Source organism: Littorina saxatilis, linkage group LG10 (genome assembly GCF_037325665.1).
Source record: "Littorina saxatilis isolate snail1 linkage group LG10, US_GU_Lsax_2.0, whole genome shotgun sequence".
NCBI classification, from domain to species: domain Eukaryota; kingdom Metazoa; phylum Mollusca; class Gastropoda; order Littorinimorpha; family Littorinidae; genus Littorina; species Littorina saxatilis.
Window position 1 is genome coordinate 27,285,376 of NC_090254.1, and position 17,431 is coordinate 27,302,806.

Consider the following 17,431-nt stretch of genomic DNA (forward strand, 5'->3'; position numbering starts at 1 on the left):
TATAATGGACCATATGTCTTTTTGTTCACGACTGAAAATTGTGTACCATTCAGGGACATGCGTTTGTCAAAACTGAAATATGTGTGTTTGAGTGTGTGTTCATGCATGTTTGCATGCATTCATGGATGTGTATTTGTGCATGCGTGCGTGCATGAATGCGTGCGTTGCATGTGTTTGTTTGTGTGTGTGTGTGTGTGTGTGAGTGTGTGTGTGAGCATGCAAAACCCACCAACCGGGTTTATGTATATGTTTCACACAGTACCAACTGGGTTTAAAAAACAAGTGGGTTCCAAATTTTGGAACCCAGTTGTTTTATTCTTGATTCGTAACAACCAGGTTCCAAACGACTCAGAAAACAAGTTTTAGCAAAAAATATTTTTTTTTTTTTTTTACGGAAAGAATGCCATATTCAAGATGATGACACTCTTTCCGTCAAAATTCCGTCCCCTATAGGCTACGAAATAGGTCAAATTTTATGCCTTTTTTAGTGTCAAATTCGTCCATGCCGGAGCGGATACTGCAGCCAGTGCGGTTGTAGTGCAAGCGCACTACAAAGACACTGCGCGCAGTGCCGTTGTAGTCCAAGTGCACTATCGGCTATGAACCCACTTTGGGGGTTTTGCGTGCCTGTGTGTGTGTGTGTGTGTGTGTGTTTATGACTGCATGCATGTGTGTGCCTGCCTGTCCGCATTGTATTTGTGTTTAAAAATGAGTTCACATTTATCCTAAATGATATATTATCTCTCAGGAGATTTCTTTTTTCAGTTTGTATTTCCGCTCTTGATTAAAATGTTTCCATTTAAGGTTAATCAGTGTGACCACTGTGGGAACAAAACAGATTTTAAAAGCTGTGTGCTTTTTACATTCAGTCAAGTTTTGACTAAAAATGAAATTTTTCGTGAGAGTTCCTGGGTATGATATCCCCAGACGTTTTTTTCTTTTTTTCGATAAATGACTTTGATGACGTGACGTCATATCCGGCATTTTGTAAAAGTTGAGGTGGCACTGTCACACCCTCATATTTCAATCAAATTGATTGAAATTTTGGCCAAGCAATCTTCGACGAAGGCCGGACTTTGGTATTGCATTTCAGCTTGGAGGCTTACAAATTAATTAATGACTTTGGTCATTAAAAATCTGAAAATTGTAATTAAAATTATTTTTTTATAAAACGATCCAAAATTACGTTTATCGTATTCTTCATCATTTTCTGATTCCAAAAACATATAAATATGTTATATTCTTATTAAAAACAAGCTCTGAAAATTAAAAATATAAAAATTATGATCAAAAATCAAATTTTCTAAATCGATTTAAAAACAATTTCATCTTATTCCTTGTCCGTTCCTGATTCCAAAAACATATAGATATGATATGTTTGGATTAAAAACACGTTCAGAGAGTTAAAAAGAATAGAGATATAGAAAAGCGTGCTATCCTCCTCAGCGCAACCGCTACCGCGCTTTTCTGGATGGTTAATTTCACTGCCTTTGCCACGAGCGGTGGACAGACGATGCTACGAGTGTACGGTCTTGCGGAAAAAATGCAATGCGTTCAATTTCATTCTGTGAGTTTGACTGAGCTTGACTAAATGTTGTAATTTTGCCTTACGCGACTTGTTGGATTTTCAGTTGGGGACCTTTCACAAGGGGGACAAAGTGAAGATCCTGGAAAGCTACAATGCCGCTGTTGAATTACAAGTGGGCCATGGGGGATGGAATGATAAGATGGAAGAGGTGAGTGTATGACATCACTGTTTGTTTATTGGTGTCGAAGAATTCTCCTGTGCACACATATCATTGCACAAGATGTTGACAGCTAAGTGTGGTTTTTGTGGAGAATTTAGTGTGTCAGTTTCTTAATATCATATATTATTATCTCTTATCTTACTATTATTAGTCCCTGACCCCACTAACTGACCTCCTTAGAAATAGGAGGATAGGCTAGGATCCAATAATTCCAATTATTACAATTTTTAAAATTCTGGGGTTGCGCTCTCTCGTTTCCGTTGCGATGATAACCTAAAAAGGTTCCTGCAATGTATCGATCCTGATCCTGATCCTGACCATACTGCTGATAAACCTTTCTTCTTCTGAAGATGTCTTGCAGTATATATATGAAGGTGCTGCAAAATAATCCACCACTAACAATTGGTCTGCCCAATGTCAGTTGCTTAATTTGTATTTGCAACAGATTAAAGAGATTATAAAATGCAGAAAAACTCTTTTTAGATTGTATGACCTTGTTTTGATGAAAGTCAAGACTGCGGCAAACTTGGTTTTAATTTTCTTTCTTATTTCTGCTTTGTCAATTAATCTTAAACTGGCCCCTAATTAACTTGAAATAGTTTTTACTGCGTTAACTTGCAGGGAAAAATTAGCTGTGTTTTTCCCTTACATTTGACTGCAGATAAGATAAGATAAGATAAGATAAGATAAGAATACATGTACTTTGATGTCCATTTTCATTTTGCATAAACATGAAAACTTGTCTGTTGGCACCACATCGCCTTACTCATAAGACAAAGACAACAATCAAAAGCATAATCATACATAAATACACTTCTAACATCAACTTTTACAAAAGCATTCAAATAATGAGCAACAAAAACAGAAAAGCCCTTCACTTGGCAATTGGGGCTTTTAAAATGTACAAACAATGGTCAATCTTGTATCTGACAGATACTGGGCAAAGTGGGCAGCGTCCTTGAGATTGACAACGACGGTGACCTCAGGCTGGAGGTGGATGGATACCGATGGCTGGTCAGTCCGGTCAGCTGTACTGTGCTCTACGACCCCAACCAGAAACCACGCGAACCCACTCGCACGGAGGTGCCTGCAGGCCAGGACGTCAAAATTGGTAAGTGTAAGCTGTTACAATACAATGCAAGGCAATGTGATGCAATGCAATGTGATGCAAAGCGATACGATACAATACGATACAATACAATACAATACAATACAATACAATACAATACAATACAAAACAATGTAATGCAGTGCAATGTACCTGGATAACTACACATAAAGCAATGCATTACTACACATTCTATAAAAGAAAATGTTATCTGCAAGTTATCAATGGTGAGTGTCACAGAAAAAGAATTTAGACTTAATACAAGAAGAAAATAGAGCTAAAAATAGAGCTAAGGCCAAAAAAAAAAAATTGTCTGTTTAGGGTAACATGACCAAAAAAAGTAGGGTCGGTAGGTAGGTATTTTTTTTTTTGTTTTTTGTTTTTTTTGTTGTAAATGCTATGTTGGCTGAACATTCACTTCTTATATTTGATGAATACATGTTTCAAAACTAACGTATAAATAAAACAGAGAGAAAGGGAGAGAAAGAAACGCCAAATGTCTTTTTTTAGCATTTTTACCTCTTTTTTTTCTTTTTTTTTTGTGAAATCAAAAAAAAGTTTTTGGGTCGGCGCCAAATCGATAGGGTCGGTCGGGTTACCCTAAACAGACAATTTTTTTTTTTGGCCTAAAGAAAGTTTCTATTAGGCTATAATGCTGAATCAATGAAAGTTATTGGGCACAGTAAGTGGAAGTGCCCCAATCAGTTTACTGTCTGTTACTCCACAGATCCCGTACGGCCGTCCCCAGACCTCATGTCATTTTGCGGGGACAACCATGTGGCCGAGTTCTTCACAGCAGCAGAGCAGGGTGACCTCAACAAAGTCAAGGCCTTTGTCTCTAAAAATAAAGCGAAGGTAAAAGGCAAAACAGAACTGTCACAAAGCTTTGCTCTGGTGTGCAACTTTTGAACACTGCTTTCGATTTTTTTGATTTTTTTGTGGGTCAAATTGTACCTCTGAACAATACAGTGGAACCCCCTAGTTAAGACCTTCAGAAATCTGACAAAATCAGTTGCTAGATAGGCACGAGTCTTAAAATAGGGGTAAAATGACAGAAGTTATGATGAATGAAAAATGTGAACAAGAAAGGTCTTGAAGGGGAGGAGGAGGGGTGTTATACTGTACACATACATGCTTGTATGTACTGCGCATTCAGAAACTCTGGAGAAGAAAGTTTCATTTGTCTCGCTGTCCGGGCTGACAATACAGATGTGTGATTGACAAGAAGAAGAAGTAGAGACTGGTGCACAGTTGCACTTGTGTCAGTTTGATTAATTATTATTTATTTTTTTATTTTCAGGTGAATACTCGGGTCAAAGGCAACGCAGTTCTGCACGTTGCCAGTTACCACGGTCACCGGGACATTGTCAAGTATCTACTGGACAATGGTGCAGAGGTGAATGCGAAGGACGAAGATGGTCTTACACCTTTGCTCTTTGCTATTGATGGGTAAGATTTCATACACAGCACAAGCATCGAAATGGAGAAGCCACTTGATGTTCATTTTAATGCTTGTTATTCTCTCAGCTGCAAGGTTCCGCATAATTCTCACGTACTGTTGTTGCACAAGTCGTATGTATTTAGAGCGCTTACATCGCTTTGTTTCTTCAATCTTAAAATAGTGCACTGCCTCGTTTGACTAAGATAATGAACCTGTACTGTTTCAGTGAGCAAACTTCGGTGATAGAGGAGCTGTGCAAGAGAGGAGCGGATAAAAGCGCAGCAGACAAATCGGGCCTGACAGCGTTACACAGAGCGGTTGACCAGGAGTTGGTGGAATGTGTCCGCATCCTTGTCAACAATGGAGCTGACGTCAATGTGCAGGTACGTGTTGAGAGATGATGTGTGAATTTTCTTTTTGAAATTATAATTTTGGCCATTTCTGCAAAAATCATCATTGTGTTTAAATGTATTCATGTCGATCCCATTACTTGTTTTCCATTACTTTTCATCGTTTTACAATGTGCTTTCACTGATATTTCATTGAATGTTTAAGAATTCAACTTAAAGTTGGAGTCATTTAGCACAGTAAAGTGTGCTTACATTTTGGTCCAACTTTGATCTCAGGTTTCTCCAATCAGAGGCTTCAGTCAACAATGCCCAAAGTCGCAGAAATGACCACAGTTATTTGTCACAGGTTGATACAGTAGTCCCTCTTTCACAGCAGCTGCTTTGCAGAGTTGTCTGCCAGCCTTGAGTACTGAGCTATTTATAGCTCAAAATATTTATAGCTCAAAACATTCAGTGGCTGCCTGTTGGGCATCTGTGGGTTTTAAAGAGCTGTTTGTGATAGGATCTGATGTTCATAATTGTTCTTGTGAATTTCTGAGTTCACATAATTATGGCAGATTTTCACAGGCCCATTGGTTTAGCCCAAATTCACCTCAGTGTTTGACTTGCTTTGTCTCCAAAAGCTATGAAAGACATGACTACCGGACCGGTACATGAAATGTTTTTTTCTTCTGAATGGAAGCTAGCACCTCAATGTGAAACCTAGTTCGACATTTATCTGTATCCTTGTTATTTGATAACACCATCTCTGTAGATACAATCTGGCCAACTTGTGCCTTCAAGTGAAGCTTAAATCTTGAAGTGAAGCTTGCAAAATGTTGTCATTTTGTATGTAAATCAGCAGATCTATCCTAATTCAACAATAAAAGTGGACTACATCCATTTCCATTTTCAAGCTTAAGTAGGATATGTCGTCTTCTTCTTTTCGTTCGCCTGTAGGATATGTCGTCTTCTTCTTGTCGTTCGCCTGTAGGATATGTCGTGATCAGTACACTGCATTTTTCAATTTTTTGCTTCAGGACAAAGATCTCGACACTCCAATGCACGATGCCATAAGGAAAGACAACCGTGAAATTATCAAAGCTTTACTGGACTGTGACAAGCTTGATGGTACCAAAACCAACAAAGACAAGCTGAACATTATGCATGTCGCTGTCATCCATGGACTACAGAGGTGTGTGTGTGTGTGTGTGTGTGACCCTGTGTCATACCATAAGGTAGCGCAATAGTCCCCCTTTTCACACAGGTGTATAAGGTGACAAAGTAGTCCACCTTGTCACATTTCGTTTTACATATACATGCCTTGTGATAGCTTTCTGAGTGCCCTCCACCCTTATGGTGAATTTAATCCCTCTTGTCACATTTCTGTTCAGATATCATGCATGCCTTGGGATAGCTTTCTTAGTGTCCTCTACCCAAATGGTCAATTTAATGCAGAGTGGTGACATGCCTTAATTATCCATAGAACTCCTCCGAAAACGGCGTATGGCTGCCTAAATGGTGGGGTAAAAAACGGTCATACACGTAAAATTCCACTCGTGCAAGAAACTTGAGTGTACATGGGAGTTTCAGCCCACGAACGCAGAAGAAGAAGAAGAATCCATAGAATAGCTTTCACCGTGTCCTCCACCCATGTTGCTAACAAATTTGACCATTTTTGTTGTGGTGAATTGAATGCAGAGTGGTGGAAGTGCTGATCAGTCGCAACACCAAGCTGGCGTCCATCACTGGGGGGCCCGAGAACTGGTCTCCACTGCACATGGCCGCCATGAACGGTCGCACCGCTGTGGCTGGTGTTCTGGTGAAAAAGGTACTGTTACATTGGAACCACGTAACCCTTCTCCTTTTGTGACCGTGGTGATTGTGATTGTGTGTGTGTGCATGTGTGTGTGTGTGTGTGTGTGTGTGTGTGTGTGTGTGTGTGTGTGTGTGTGTGTGTGTGTGTGTGTGTGAGAACGAAAGAGGGTGAGCTTTTAAAACCCTACTGAATATGTGTTTGTGAGTGTGTGAGAGAGAAAAACAGACGGACAGACAGACGAAGAGAAACAGAAAAAGAAAAAGAGAGAGAGAAAGAGATTAAAGGGACACGGTGTGATTGACACATTAATTAATCCAGTGTATTAATGCATTATAATTGCTGAGACTAAAGCATACTTACTTATTTTTATTTTTGACAGGGAGATGTGGATGTGAATGCAGTTGACAAGAACAACCGTTCAGCCTTGCACTATGCTGTTCAGACCTGCGAAAACACCATCATTGATCTACTGCTGGGAAGAGGTACGGATATTGCAAGGATTTTATTTTCGTCAGCAACTTTGATGCAATTACCATACACTCCTTGGCCTTATATTTCTCCAACAAAACAAAGGTCAGCAAACTTGCCAAAATGACAGCAAAGGTTTCTGTTTTGCTGATGCGAAACAACATTCCTTGGATTGGTAGTTACACACATTTACCGCACACAAGGTGCAATTAACCTAGCTAGGATGTGAATCTGTTGATCATTTGTGTTAAAATAGCACTCAAATAACGCTGTACATGCTGTCAATTGACCACAAAGAAACATTTTGCGGACAGCATGTCATGACATTGTAACCATGGTAAACTGTTGTCAAGTGTACATTGACACCTGTGATGAAAGTAGGATATGATCGAGTAGGATCATATGTTACTTAATAGCCAAAAGAGGCACCAGGACATGTCCCATCTTTGGAGGTGTCCTCTCATAACAGGACCTTGATGTTGCAAGTACAGCTGTACCGTCATGTTAAAAAGCAATGAAAACTCAACAATTTGATTGGAAGGGGTCACACAAATATGACTTTCTTGTTTTTCAGATGCTAACCCCAGCATTCAGGATGTGGATGGAAACACCCCATCCCACCTTGCTCAGATGCCAAAGCTTCCTACAGCTGTAAGCACTGCAATTCTGATTTACTAACAGTCTGAAGGGTTGTACGAAAAAGTATATGAATATGCCAAGAAAAAGATGATAAATGTCACCCATACATGTAAAGGTATTTTCCAGACGGGCGCTGTGGCGGGGTGGTAAGACGTCGGCCTCTTAATCGGAAGGTTGTGAGTTCGAATCCCGGTCGCGGCCGCCTGGTGGGTTAAGTGTAGAAATTGTTCCAATCTCCCAGGTCAACTTATGTACAGACCTGCTAGTGGCTATCCCCCTTCGTGTGCACACGCAAGCACAAGACCAAGTGCGCACGGAAAAGATCCTGTAATCCATATCAGAATCCGGTTGGTTATAGAAACATGAAAATACCCAGGCCCAGCATGCTTCCTCCAAAATCGGTGTATGGCTGCCTAAATGGCGGGGTAAAAACGGCCATACACGTAAAATCCCACTTGTGCAAAAACACAAGTGTACGGGGGAGTTTCAGGCCTCGAACGCAGAAGAAGAAGGTATTTTCTATACTTCCCTTGAACATGACAAGAAATTGTGGTCAAACAAAATTTGGAAGCAGAATGAAAATGGGTAAATACTACTTTTTTGAAGCAACTTTTGTTAGTTTTCAGCTTTAACTCCAAGAAAATGATTGTGGATTTACCAGCTAAGCTGCAGGGCTTTCGTCTTTCTCAAAGAAATTTATTTTGGAATTTCAATGAACATTGGTGTGTATAAATCAGGTTGATGTGAAGTGAAGAAATAACTGATGTGAGATTAGAATTTTGTTAAGGAGGTGGAGGGGGTGTAGGGAAAGATAAAACGAGGGTGAAGAGATATTGATTCAGTCCATCCATGTACTGGGGTACATGTGCCTGCAACCACACCCTTGTGTCCCTGCATTGCAGGTGGCCTGTCATGGCAGGTATACTTTGGTTAAGATAATAGATCTAGGGACAACAGAATGTGTCCTTTCAAGGGAGGTGTCCTCTCATGGGAGTGGCCTCACAATGCGGGTACCACTGTACTGCTGGATCAAGGGACAACAGAATGTGACCTTTCAAGGGAGGTGTCCTCTCATGGGAGGGGCCTCATAATGCAGGTACCAGTGTACTGCTAGATCAAGGGACAACAGAATGTGACCTTTCAAGGGAGGTGTCCCCCAATGGGAGGGGGCTCACAATGCAGGTCCCAGTGACAGTGTACCGCGTCTGACCAGTGTTGTTGTCGTTGTGACCCAGGCAGGCCAGGTGAAAAAGGCGGATGAGGAGGTCCTGGTGCAGTGTACCGTGTCTGACCAGTGTTGTTGTCGTTGTGACCCAGGCAGGCCAGGTGAAGAAGGCGGATGAGGAGGTCCTGGTGCAGTGTACCGTGTCTGACCAGTGTTGTTGTTGTTGTTGTGACGCAGGCAGGACAGGTGAAGAAGGCAGATGAGGAGGTCCTGGTGCAGTGTACCGTGTCTGACCAGTGTTGTTGTTGTTGTTGTGACCCAGGCAGGCCAGGTGAAGAAGGCGGATGAGGAGGTCCTGGTGCAGTGTACCGTGTCTGACCAGTGTTGTTGTTGTTGTGACCCAGGCAGGCCAGGTGAAGAAGGCGGATGAGGAGGTCCTGGTGCAGTGTACCGTGTCTGACCAGTGTTGTTGTTGTTGTTGTGACCCAGGCAGGCCAGGTGAAGAAGGCGGATGAGGAGGTCCTGGTGCAGTGTACCGTGTCTGACCAGTGTTGTTGTTGTTGTTGTGACCCAGGCAGGCCAGGTGAAGAAGGCGGATGAGGAGGTCCTGGTGCAGTGTACCGTGTCTGACCAGTGTTGTTGTTGTTGTTGTGACGCAGGCAGGACAGGTGAAGAAGGCGGATGAGGAGGTCCTGGTGCAGTCCATCCTGTGCATGCTGGCTGAGTGTGGTGCTGACCTCAACAAAAAGAACAGAAATGGCCAGACGCCCCTCAGTCTCTGCAAAACGGTAGAGCTGGTCAAGAAACTAACAAGGTAAGTTGATTAATTGCTGAGGTGTATTCCAAAGCAACGTCAAGGCAATTATACGCTGAGTTATTTGTGTATATATAGGGGCAAAATATAACATATCAGACTGAGCGCCTTGTGTGAGAAAAAAATGGTATATGTTCCAAAAATGAGTTGGTGAGCCCTGTAATCGTTAGCGCCTTGTAGACCAAACAGGATGGTACATTTGCTGTTTGTTGCAGCATTTCGGACCGAGTGAAATCCGAGCGACGTGAGAAGGACGATCTGCCCCCTCACTGGACCTCCATGAAGGGGAGAGAACTGATTGTACAAGAACTGCTCTCCAATGACCCCCTGACAGCAGAAGAGTATTTCAACGTCAAACACAAATTCCTGCGCACGATGGCCAATGTGGAAGTCCTGTCCATCAAGCGCATACAGAACCGATCACTGTGGGATGCCTACCACGTGTAAGATTTGTCTTTTGATGGTACACAGAGGGACCCCTTTTGAGACCCCCCAATTTAAGACTTCCTCCTTTTTAGGATCGTGATTTTTAAGTTTTTGTGTTCATAACCTCTGTACATGTGCCCCCATTTTAAAACTCCCTCCTTTTTACATTTAGTCAAGTTTTGACTAAATGTTTTAACATAGAGGGGGAACTGAGACGAGGGTCGTGGTGTCTGTGTGTGTGTGTGTGTGTGTGTGTGTGTAGAGCGATTCAGAGTAAACTACTGGACCGATCTTTATGAAACTTTACATGAGAGTTTCTGGGCATGATATCCCCAGACAGATTGTTCATTTTTTCGATAAATGGCTTTGATGACGTCATATCCGGCTTTTTGTAAAAGATGAGGCGGCACTGTCACACCCTCATTTTTTTTAATAAAATTGATTGAAATCTTGGCAAAGCAATCTTTGACGAAGGCCGGACTTTGGTATTGCATTTCAGCTTGGAGGCTTAAAAATTAATTGAGGACTTTGGTCATTAAACATGAAAATTGTAATTAAAATTATATTTTTATAAAACGATCCAAAAATAATTGCATCTTATACTTCACTGTTTTCTGATTCCAAAAACATAAATATGTTATATTCGGATTAAAAACAACCTCTGAAAATTAAAAATATAAAAATTATGATTAAAATTAAATTTCCGAAATCGATATAAAAACCGTTTCATCTTATTCCTTGTCGGTTCCTGATTCCAAAAGCATATAGATATGATATGTTTGAATTAAAAACACGCTCAGAAAGTTAAAAAGAATAGAGATACAGAAAAGCATGCTATCCTGCTCAGCGCAACCACTACCGCGCTATTCTGGATTGTCAATTTCACTGCCTTTGCCACGAGCGGTGGACAGACGATGAGCTATGAGTATACGATCTTGCGGAAAAAATGCAGTGCGTTCAGTTTCATACTGTGAGTTTGACTGAGCTTGACTAAATGTTGTATTTTCGCCTTACGCGACTTGTTAAGTCCTGCTTTTCTCAGATTTTTTGAGGTCTTAAAAGGGGGGTTCCACTGTACAGTAGAACCCCTCACAACGACCCCCCTCTCTAAGGACTACCCCGCCACAACGACCCTTTTTTTTTTAACCGATGTGTTTCCTTATATAGTTGTCACCAGTGTAGCGACCACCCCGCTCTAACGTCTAAGGACCGACCTAACAGCTTGTGTAACGACTTTGTCAGACAAAGCCAAGACTCAGTCAGCGTAACGCATCACTGACAAACCGGTTATAACCAGTTATAACCGTCTTGCGTAAGCAAAGGCACTAATTAACCGCTGAGAGGTGTGATGGTTGGGTGGGCTGAGTAAACATCACAAACCAATCATCGAGAAAACAAACTCACGTGACCAACACACACCGTTCAATTCAGTCAGAATAGACAGTCTTTGGACAGAAGAGCAGTGGAGATCGACATGGCGTCTACAAAGAAAAGAAAATATTTAACTCTCGAGAATCGAGTGAATGTTGTGAACAGACACAAAAAGGGAGAAACTGCCATCGCGATTGCAAAAAGTCTTGATGTTGGAAAATCGCAAATTCAAAGAATTATCCAACTCCAAGAAAACATTCTGAAAAAGGTGGGGAAGTGGTGACAAGGCAGTGAACGCACTCACCATGCACTGACATCATACAAAAGCAGCCACACAAACACAGCACAGAGGCAGAGGCAGGTGTGCAGATGCTTTGTGAGAATAAGCGTTGAAAACCAGTTTGAATAAAAAACCAGCAGATAGAGCCGCATGTCATAATCATTCTTCTTGTCTGGCTTTATTGACTACATGCCGATCTTGTGGCAGTGACTTTTCACTCTTCAGTCGGACTGTACACAAACCGCTCTCACTCTCCCTCACTGACTACCCTAAGCGCTGACAACTGATGTTTGGAAGAGTACACCTCTCTATTTCTCTCCAATGCTCTTCCTGCTGACTTCAGTGACACCGGACACCCCACTGAGTTTAGCCAGCTACCCCCCCCCCCTCTCTCTCTCTCCCCCCAGCCATGTACTGTTTGGTGCTGTGGCCAGAGAGGTGTCACCGGCTAATTGAGGCCAGCTGCACTGTTCACTCAGAGCAAAACTAGTTGACTGTGTCTAACTTTTGACAAAGCAACACAACTGAAGGGTTCACAGATTAGGTAACCGACTCACTGGTCAAGGCTGCAGGGAAACAAGAGTATCTTTTCAATGAAAGAGGTTACACACAGATACGCGATGCTGAGAACGGTGGCCGATTTTTCACTCTCTTTCTCGGAGGGCCTTCATCATTGCAGGGACTGCTGTAAAGAAATGCTTGCTCAGAAACTAACTCTTTTTGCATTGAAACATGCACCAGAACTGGTGGACACCATCGACAATGTCAAACATGAAATCGAAGCAGTTTGCTTGAGGAAACGGTCGTCAGCAACTCAAACTTCTCTGTTTTCTTTTTTTAAGAAAATCTGAGGTGACTTTCTTTGTGGCCCCGCCCCCTCCCTCTGTAAGGACCCCCCTCCATAAGGACCGATTTTTGTCAACATTTTCAAGGTCGCTAGAGAGGGGTTCCACTGTACCTCTAGTATCAGTTCCAAACTATGTGTTTTTACTACACAACATCACTTTTCTTGTTGTTCATAGCTCTATAAAAAAACAATGTCACACGCATTCCTTCTTTGCCACTACTAAAGCAAACGTGTGCAAGATTGTATGTTACACGCTTTGATGCCGAAATCAATTATTTTGATCAAGCATTTGTTTCTGAAAATGTTTACCTTCACATACATTCAGTTATGTACATATATACACTTATGTTTTCAGTATTCATTTCAAGTGATCACGAACGTAGAAAAATGGGTATCAAAGTGTTGTTACATTTTGTTGTGCATTCTGAATAGTGTGCCAACAGGCCTTGGTCAGTCAACCACGTTTTATCTGTGTACTTCGTGTTTGACGGAAAAAGAATAACACCAACCCCGTTCTCCTGTATATAACTGAAAGCCACATTTTCTTCTTCATTCAATTTCTGTTTTCAAAAGCTTCGTCAACTTTCCACTTACACGACAAGCTCCCTTTACCAAGCTTCAATTAAGAACCCTGAAAACGAAAGGTCAAAACAAAACCATAGGTACTACTTTCACTATCGTCGTCTGCAACAAAAACCGAAAATGGCGAAACGCTTTGCTACGTACTCAGAGGACGAAATTTCAAAGAAAAGATCGAACCTTACACCTGTGACTAGGAAAAGTTGCATAGACAGTTCCGTGCAGATCTCACCACATATCAACGTACATCCGATGCTCAGGATCTACAGATAGGTGACGCTTTGGCGCTTTGGCGATTGAGGCTTCGTCTTCAGCTCTAACACGCACGCAGACAGTCAGGCAGGTCTAATCTGCACCAGCGGTGTTCACTGTTGGAAGGTTTTGATTTAGAAACACTCGAATAATACTTCGACGAGATAAACGAACCAAAAGTCAAAAGTGTGCCCCAAATTCGGAAAATATTCTTTCAAAACGGCACTGTAAAAACCATCAACATCACTGTGAGAAAATAAACAATACAAACACAACCAGTTCCCCTGTGGAACATTTCGGGTGGACTTTCCCACGACCTGACCTACAAAAATCCTCCGTGTTCGTTCGCGCTTTGCATTCAATCTGTGTTAGTGCGCGTGTGTGTTTGTGTGTTTAGCTTTCGTTGGTATGTGCTGTTTGGTTCAAAATAAGTTTATCTTTTTTCATTGAAAGATTCAGAAACGTTGGTTGATACTTTGTTGAATGCATTCAACCAGAAAAGACACGAAACGCATTGAATCTATTTTCTGCGCGCATGCGTGTGTAGGGTATGTGTAAAAGGGCAATTGTGTTTCTCAGTCTTGTTTTGTGCCTGTTATTTCGTCCCCCAAAACTCATTTCTGTCTTTCTATGCCAATGCCGTGAGATATAATCGCTATTACGAGTTAGTCGTGTGACAGAGAGTTTTCTTGCACACTCGACTGCTGCTGTCTCACTTCGGCTACGCCGTCGTGAGACATCTACAGTCTCGTGTGCAAGAAAACTCTCTGTCACACGACTAACTCGTAATAGCGGGTATTATTCACTGGTTCAGACTGTGTATCACCTGTGAGTACCGTAGTTTAGTTGGCCATGTGTGAGGATGAAAGTCGCTTGCTCTTTTCAATGCTTGTTATTCTCTCAGGTGCCAGGAGACAGGTTCCGAATAACTCTCACTTACTCCATTGCACATGTATGCATTTAGAGCGCTTACTTCCCTTTGTTGATCAGATCTCTAAACAGCGCTCTGCCTCATTTGTTTCAGATTCTGTAGTTTAATTGGCCATGTGTGTACATATCTTTGCAGAAATAAGCGCACAATGGAGCGAAGGTACGGCCTGGGTTGTGCCAATGAGCTCAGCCTGTTTCACGGAACGCCTGCCGAGGCGGTGGAGCCCATTCAGCACCAGAACATCGACCCCCTGTTGGCTGGCAGCAACGTCGGCGCCATCTGGGGCAAGGGGGCGTACTTTGCTGTCGATGCCAAGCAGTCAGACAACTACGCGTCTGCCAGCGACGAAGGTTTCCGCTACATGTTCATGGCGCGTGTGTTGGCCGGTCGCCACGCTCAGGGACAGAGAGGGATGCAGCGACCACCCCCAGTCGACCAGAGTAACCAGAACGAACTGGCCGACACTGTGGTGGACAACACTGACCAGCCTCGCATCTATGTGGTCTTCAGAAACCAGCAGATCTACCCTGAATTCTTGGTTCAGTACATGTAGATTTTTTTGATTTTTTTATTTGTTCCTGGGCTGAAACTACTACGTTCACTCATGTTTTTGCACGAGTGGATTTTTACGTGTATGACCATTATTACCCTGCCATTCAGGTACCCATACGTTAAGTACATGTAGATGACTTAAGAAGCCTTGGCAAATCAATGTTACCATATGAAAGCAACTGATCTACTATGAGAGAGCTTTGATCAGTACATGTGGACTGCATGATTTATTTGTCTTATTTCGAGATTGTATTAGATCTACTCACAGTTCTTGCACATTGTAATGTGTGCCAGTACATGGACGATACTCGTATCCAGAAATCAGTTTGTCTGATAGATTTGAATGAAGCCTGGGCATGACAAAGGTTTATGAGGTGGTTTTTTTAACCACTAGGTTTCTGGATAAGATAGACTTTTTTTCTCATCATTATGTTGCTTTTTCTTGTGTGCCATGATTTTTTTGTATCGCTTTACCTGTGATGAATATTTGTTAGAGTAATTTCTTTGGTTCACTATTTGGTCTTATTATTGATATATTTTTTTGCAAAACTGTGCCTCTACTGAAGTTAGAAAACTGCTTGTGCATTCAAAGAGAGAAAAAAAGAAAGATGTGCTGGAGTATGATATGAGACCACTCCAGTCAGAGGACTCCTCCCAAGGAAGGACTCTTTCGTCAGTATGTTAACTTCACCCGAAAATACCTGTCATGATAGGCCACCTGAAATGTGACGACATTTATGGCTGGTCCCAAGGTCGTTTTTTTAGCACAGGTACCAGTGCCACTGTACCAATGAATTATAAAAAGAAGAATGAAGGTGTTGGTCTGCCAAGGAGACCCAGTCTTAGAAGCTGTGAAGGTGGAGCAGAGAGATTATGGTCTACACTTGTTAATGACAGGGATGAGTAAAAAATGGATCATGTGGAATCTATATATATATATACGACTTGTGTCTGTGTGTGTGTGACAGTGTGTGTGTGTCTGTGTGTTCGCGATGCACGGCCAAGGTTCTCGATGGATCTGTTTCAAATTTGGTGGCCTGATCGCATATTCAGGTACACCCCGGACACAACCTGGTCGATGAGATATTTCAACACGTGCTCTCAGCGCGCAGCGCTGAACCGATTTTGGTTTTTCTGTTCATCTTCCCAGATCCATTCCCACTAACTCTTCCTTATCTTCTCCAGTGTTTTGCGTTTATCTCCCTTCCTTCGTGTGGCGTCAATCCATATTCCCGTTTCTATTTTTAGAAGGTCACTGTCGACAACGCTCAATCCATATTCCCGTTATACTATATTTAGAAGGTCACTGTCCCGGCGAAGCCGGGTATTAGTCTTCCTTATCTTCTCCAGTGTTTTGCGCGTTTATCTCCCTTCCTTCGTGCAGTGCAGCCGGGTATTCGGCTCGACTTCTTCCCGGCGAAGCCGTACCCGGCGAAGCGGGTATTCATCTAGTGAGATATAAATGGGAAAAGCCCAGGTGGTGGCCGACTAATTTTGTGATTAAATGTAATTTACAAAACTTACCATTGCGAGCACATCGAAGCTTAATTTAGCATGAATTTTATATTGCATCCCCTATTTAAGACTTCCGCCCTTTTAAACCCAATTTTCTCAGATTTGTTCAGGTCTGAAATGAGTGGTTTTACTGTATTCCACTTATCTTCTTGGTAAGGAAATCGTCTGTATATATTTACATTACAAGTTTATATCAATAGTTATGCTGTGGAATGTTGATAATGGCCAATGTTTTATTTTGCTGGCAATTTTTGTGTTAATCATTTTTTAATTGCTCAATTTGAGAAGTATACTATACAATTGATTACTTTGATTTGTAAGCATTTTGGCACTTTTTGGGAAGCTCTATAGGCATTTTAGGGTTGACTGCAGTGCTTGAATGTCGGCATGTAGCCAGGATATTCATCTATTCCAATGACAGAGACTGTACACTTGATCTTTGTTAGTTTTTTTGCATGTTGTTTTTTGATTACTGCAAACTGAGCAGAAATCAGTGGGGAATTGAAGAGTATATTACTCATATACTTCTTACTTTTCAGTTCTTTCTTGATAGTATGTGACAGTGTTTCATAATATATGTGATATAAAAACAGAGATTTAATGCATTACATAATTTACAATCCATGTTTTCTTTGAATTTGTTTTTGCTATATGCTTATAGAAGACATTTCATATGCATGTATATGAACATTATCTGCATGAAGATCAATACAAAATTATCCTCTCAATCGGAGACATGCATACATTACAAATAAATGTCTCTGCCTCAATCATCTAAAATATGCATAAATGTACAATCGAAGGATATTTGCATACATCATGAATGTTTGTGCAGCATTTTTATATATGAGTGTGCAAGTCTGAATAAACATTGTTGGTTTTTGTAATAAGCCATTGTGTGGTTCTCTCTTTGTATTTTTCTCTCTATCTTCGTTTGCTGTAAAAGGGCAGTTTAAAATTTGTTGTTGTTTGTTTGGTTTTGCTTTTGTATGTTTGTTTGCGTCTGTCTGTCTGTTAATGTGTTGTTGTTTTTGTGTTTGTGTGTGTGTGTGTGTTTATATATAGCCCGCCCCAGTAATTAGGTAATATATTGTACTACGTTGCAAGCCCCTGGAGCAATTTTTTGATTACTGCTTTTGTGAACAAG

At 41.5% G+C, this 17,431-nt stretch overlaps 1 protein-coding gene across 6 annotated transcripts in view; it reads left to right on the top strand.

Moving 5' to 3' along the window:
- LOC138978533 (E3 ubiquitin-protein ligase MIB2-like) overlaps positions 1 to 17,174 on the top strand; it is a 29,267-nt gene extending 12,093 nt beyond the window's left edge. For all 6 annotated transcript variants that reach the window (XM_070351269.1, XM_070351274.1, XM_070351271.1 and 3 more), the window contains exons 8-19: positions 1,632 to 1,736; positions 2,682 to 2,859; positions 3,584 to 3,711; positions 4,157 to 4,305; positions 4,524 to 4,680; positions 5,667 to 5,821; positions 6,328 to 6,457; positions 6,825 to 6,927; positions 7,488 to 7,564; positions 9,377 to 9,531; positions 9,747 to 9,974; positions 14,353 to 17,174. In XM_070351269.1, coding sequence (XP_070207370.1) covers positions 1,632 to 1,736; positions 2,682 to 2,859; positions 3,584 to 3,711; positions 4,157 to 4,305; positions 4,524 to 4,680; positions 5,667 to 5,821; positions 6,328 to 6,457; positions 6,825 to 6,927; positions 7,488 to 7,564; positions 9,377 to 9,531; positions 9,747 to 9,974; positions 14,353 to 14,770 — 1,983 coding nt within the window. In that variant the 3' untranslated portion in view covers positions 14,771 to 17,174. The remainder of the gene's footprint in view (positions 1 to 1,631; positions 1,737 to 2,681; positions 2,860 to 3,583; positions 3,712 to 4,156; positions 4,306 to 4,523; positions 4,681 to 5,666; positions 5,822 to 6,327; positions 6,458 to 6,824; positions 6,928 to 7,487; positions 7,565 to 9,376; positions 9,532 to 9,746; positions 9,975 to 14,352) is intronic.
- The last annotated feature ends 257 nt before the right edge of the window (positions 17,175 to 17,431 follow it).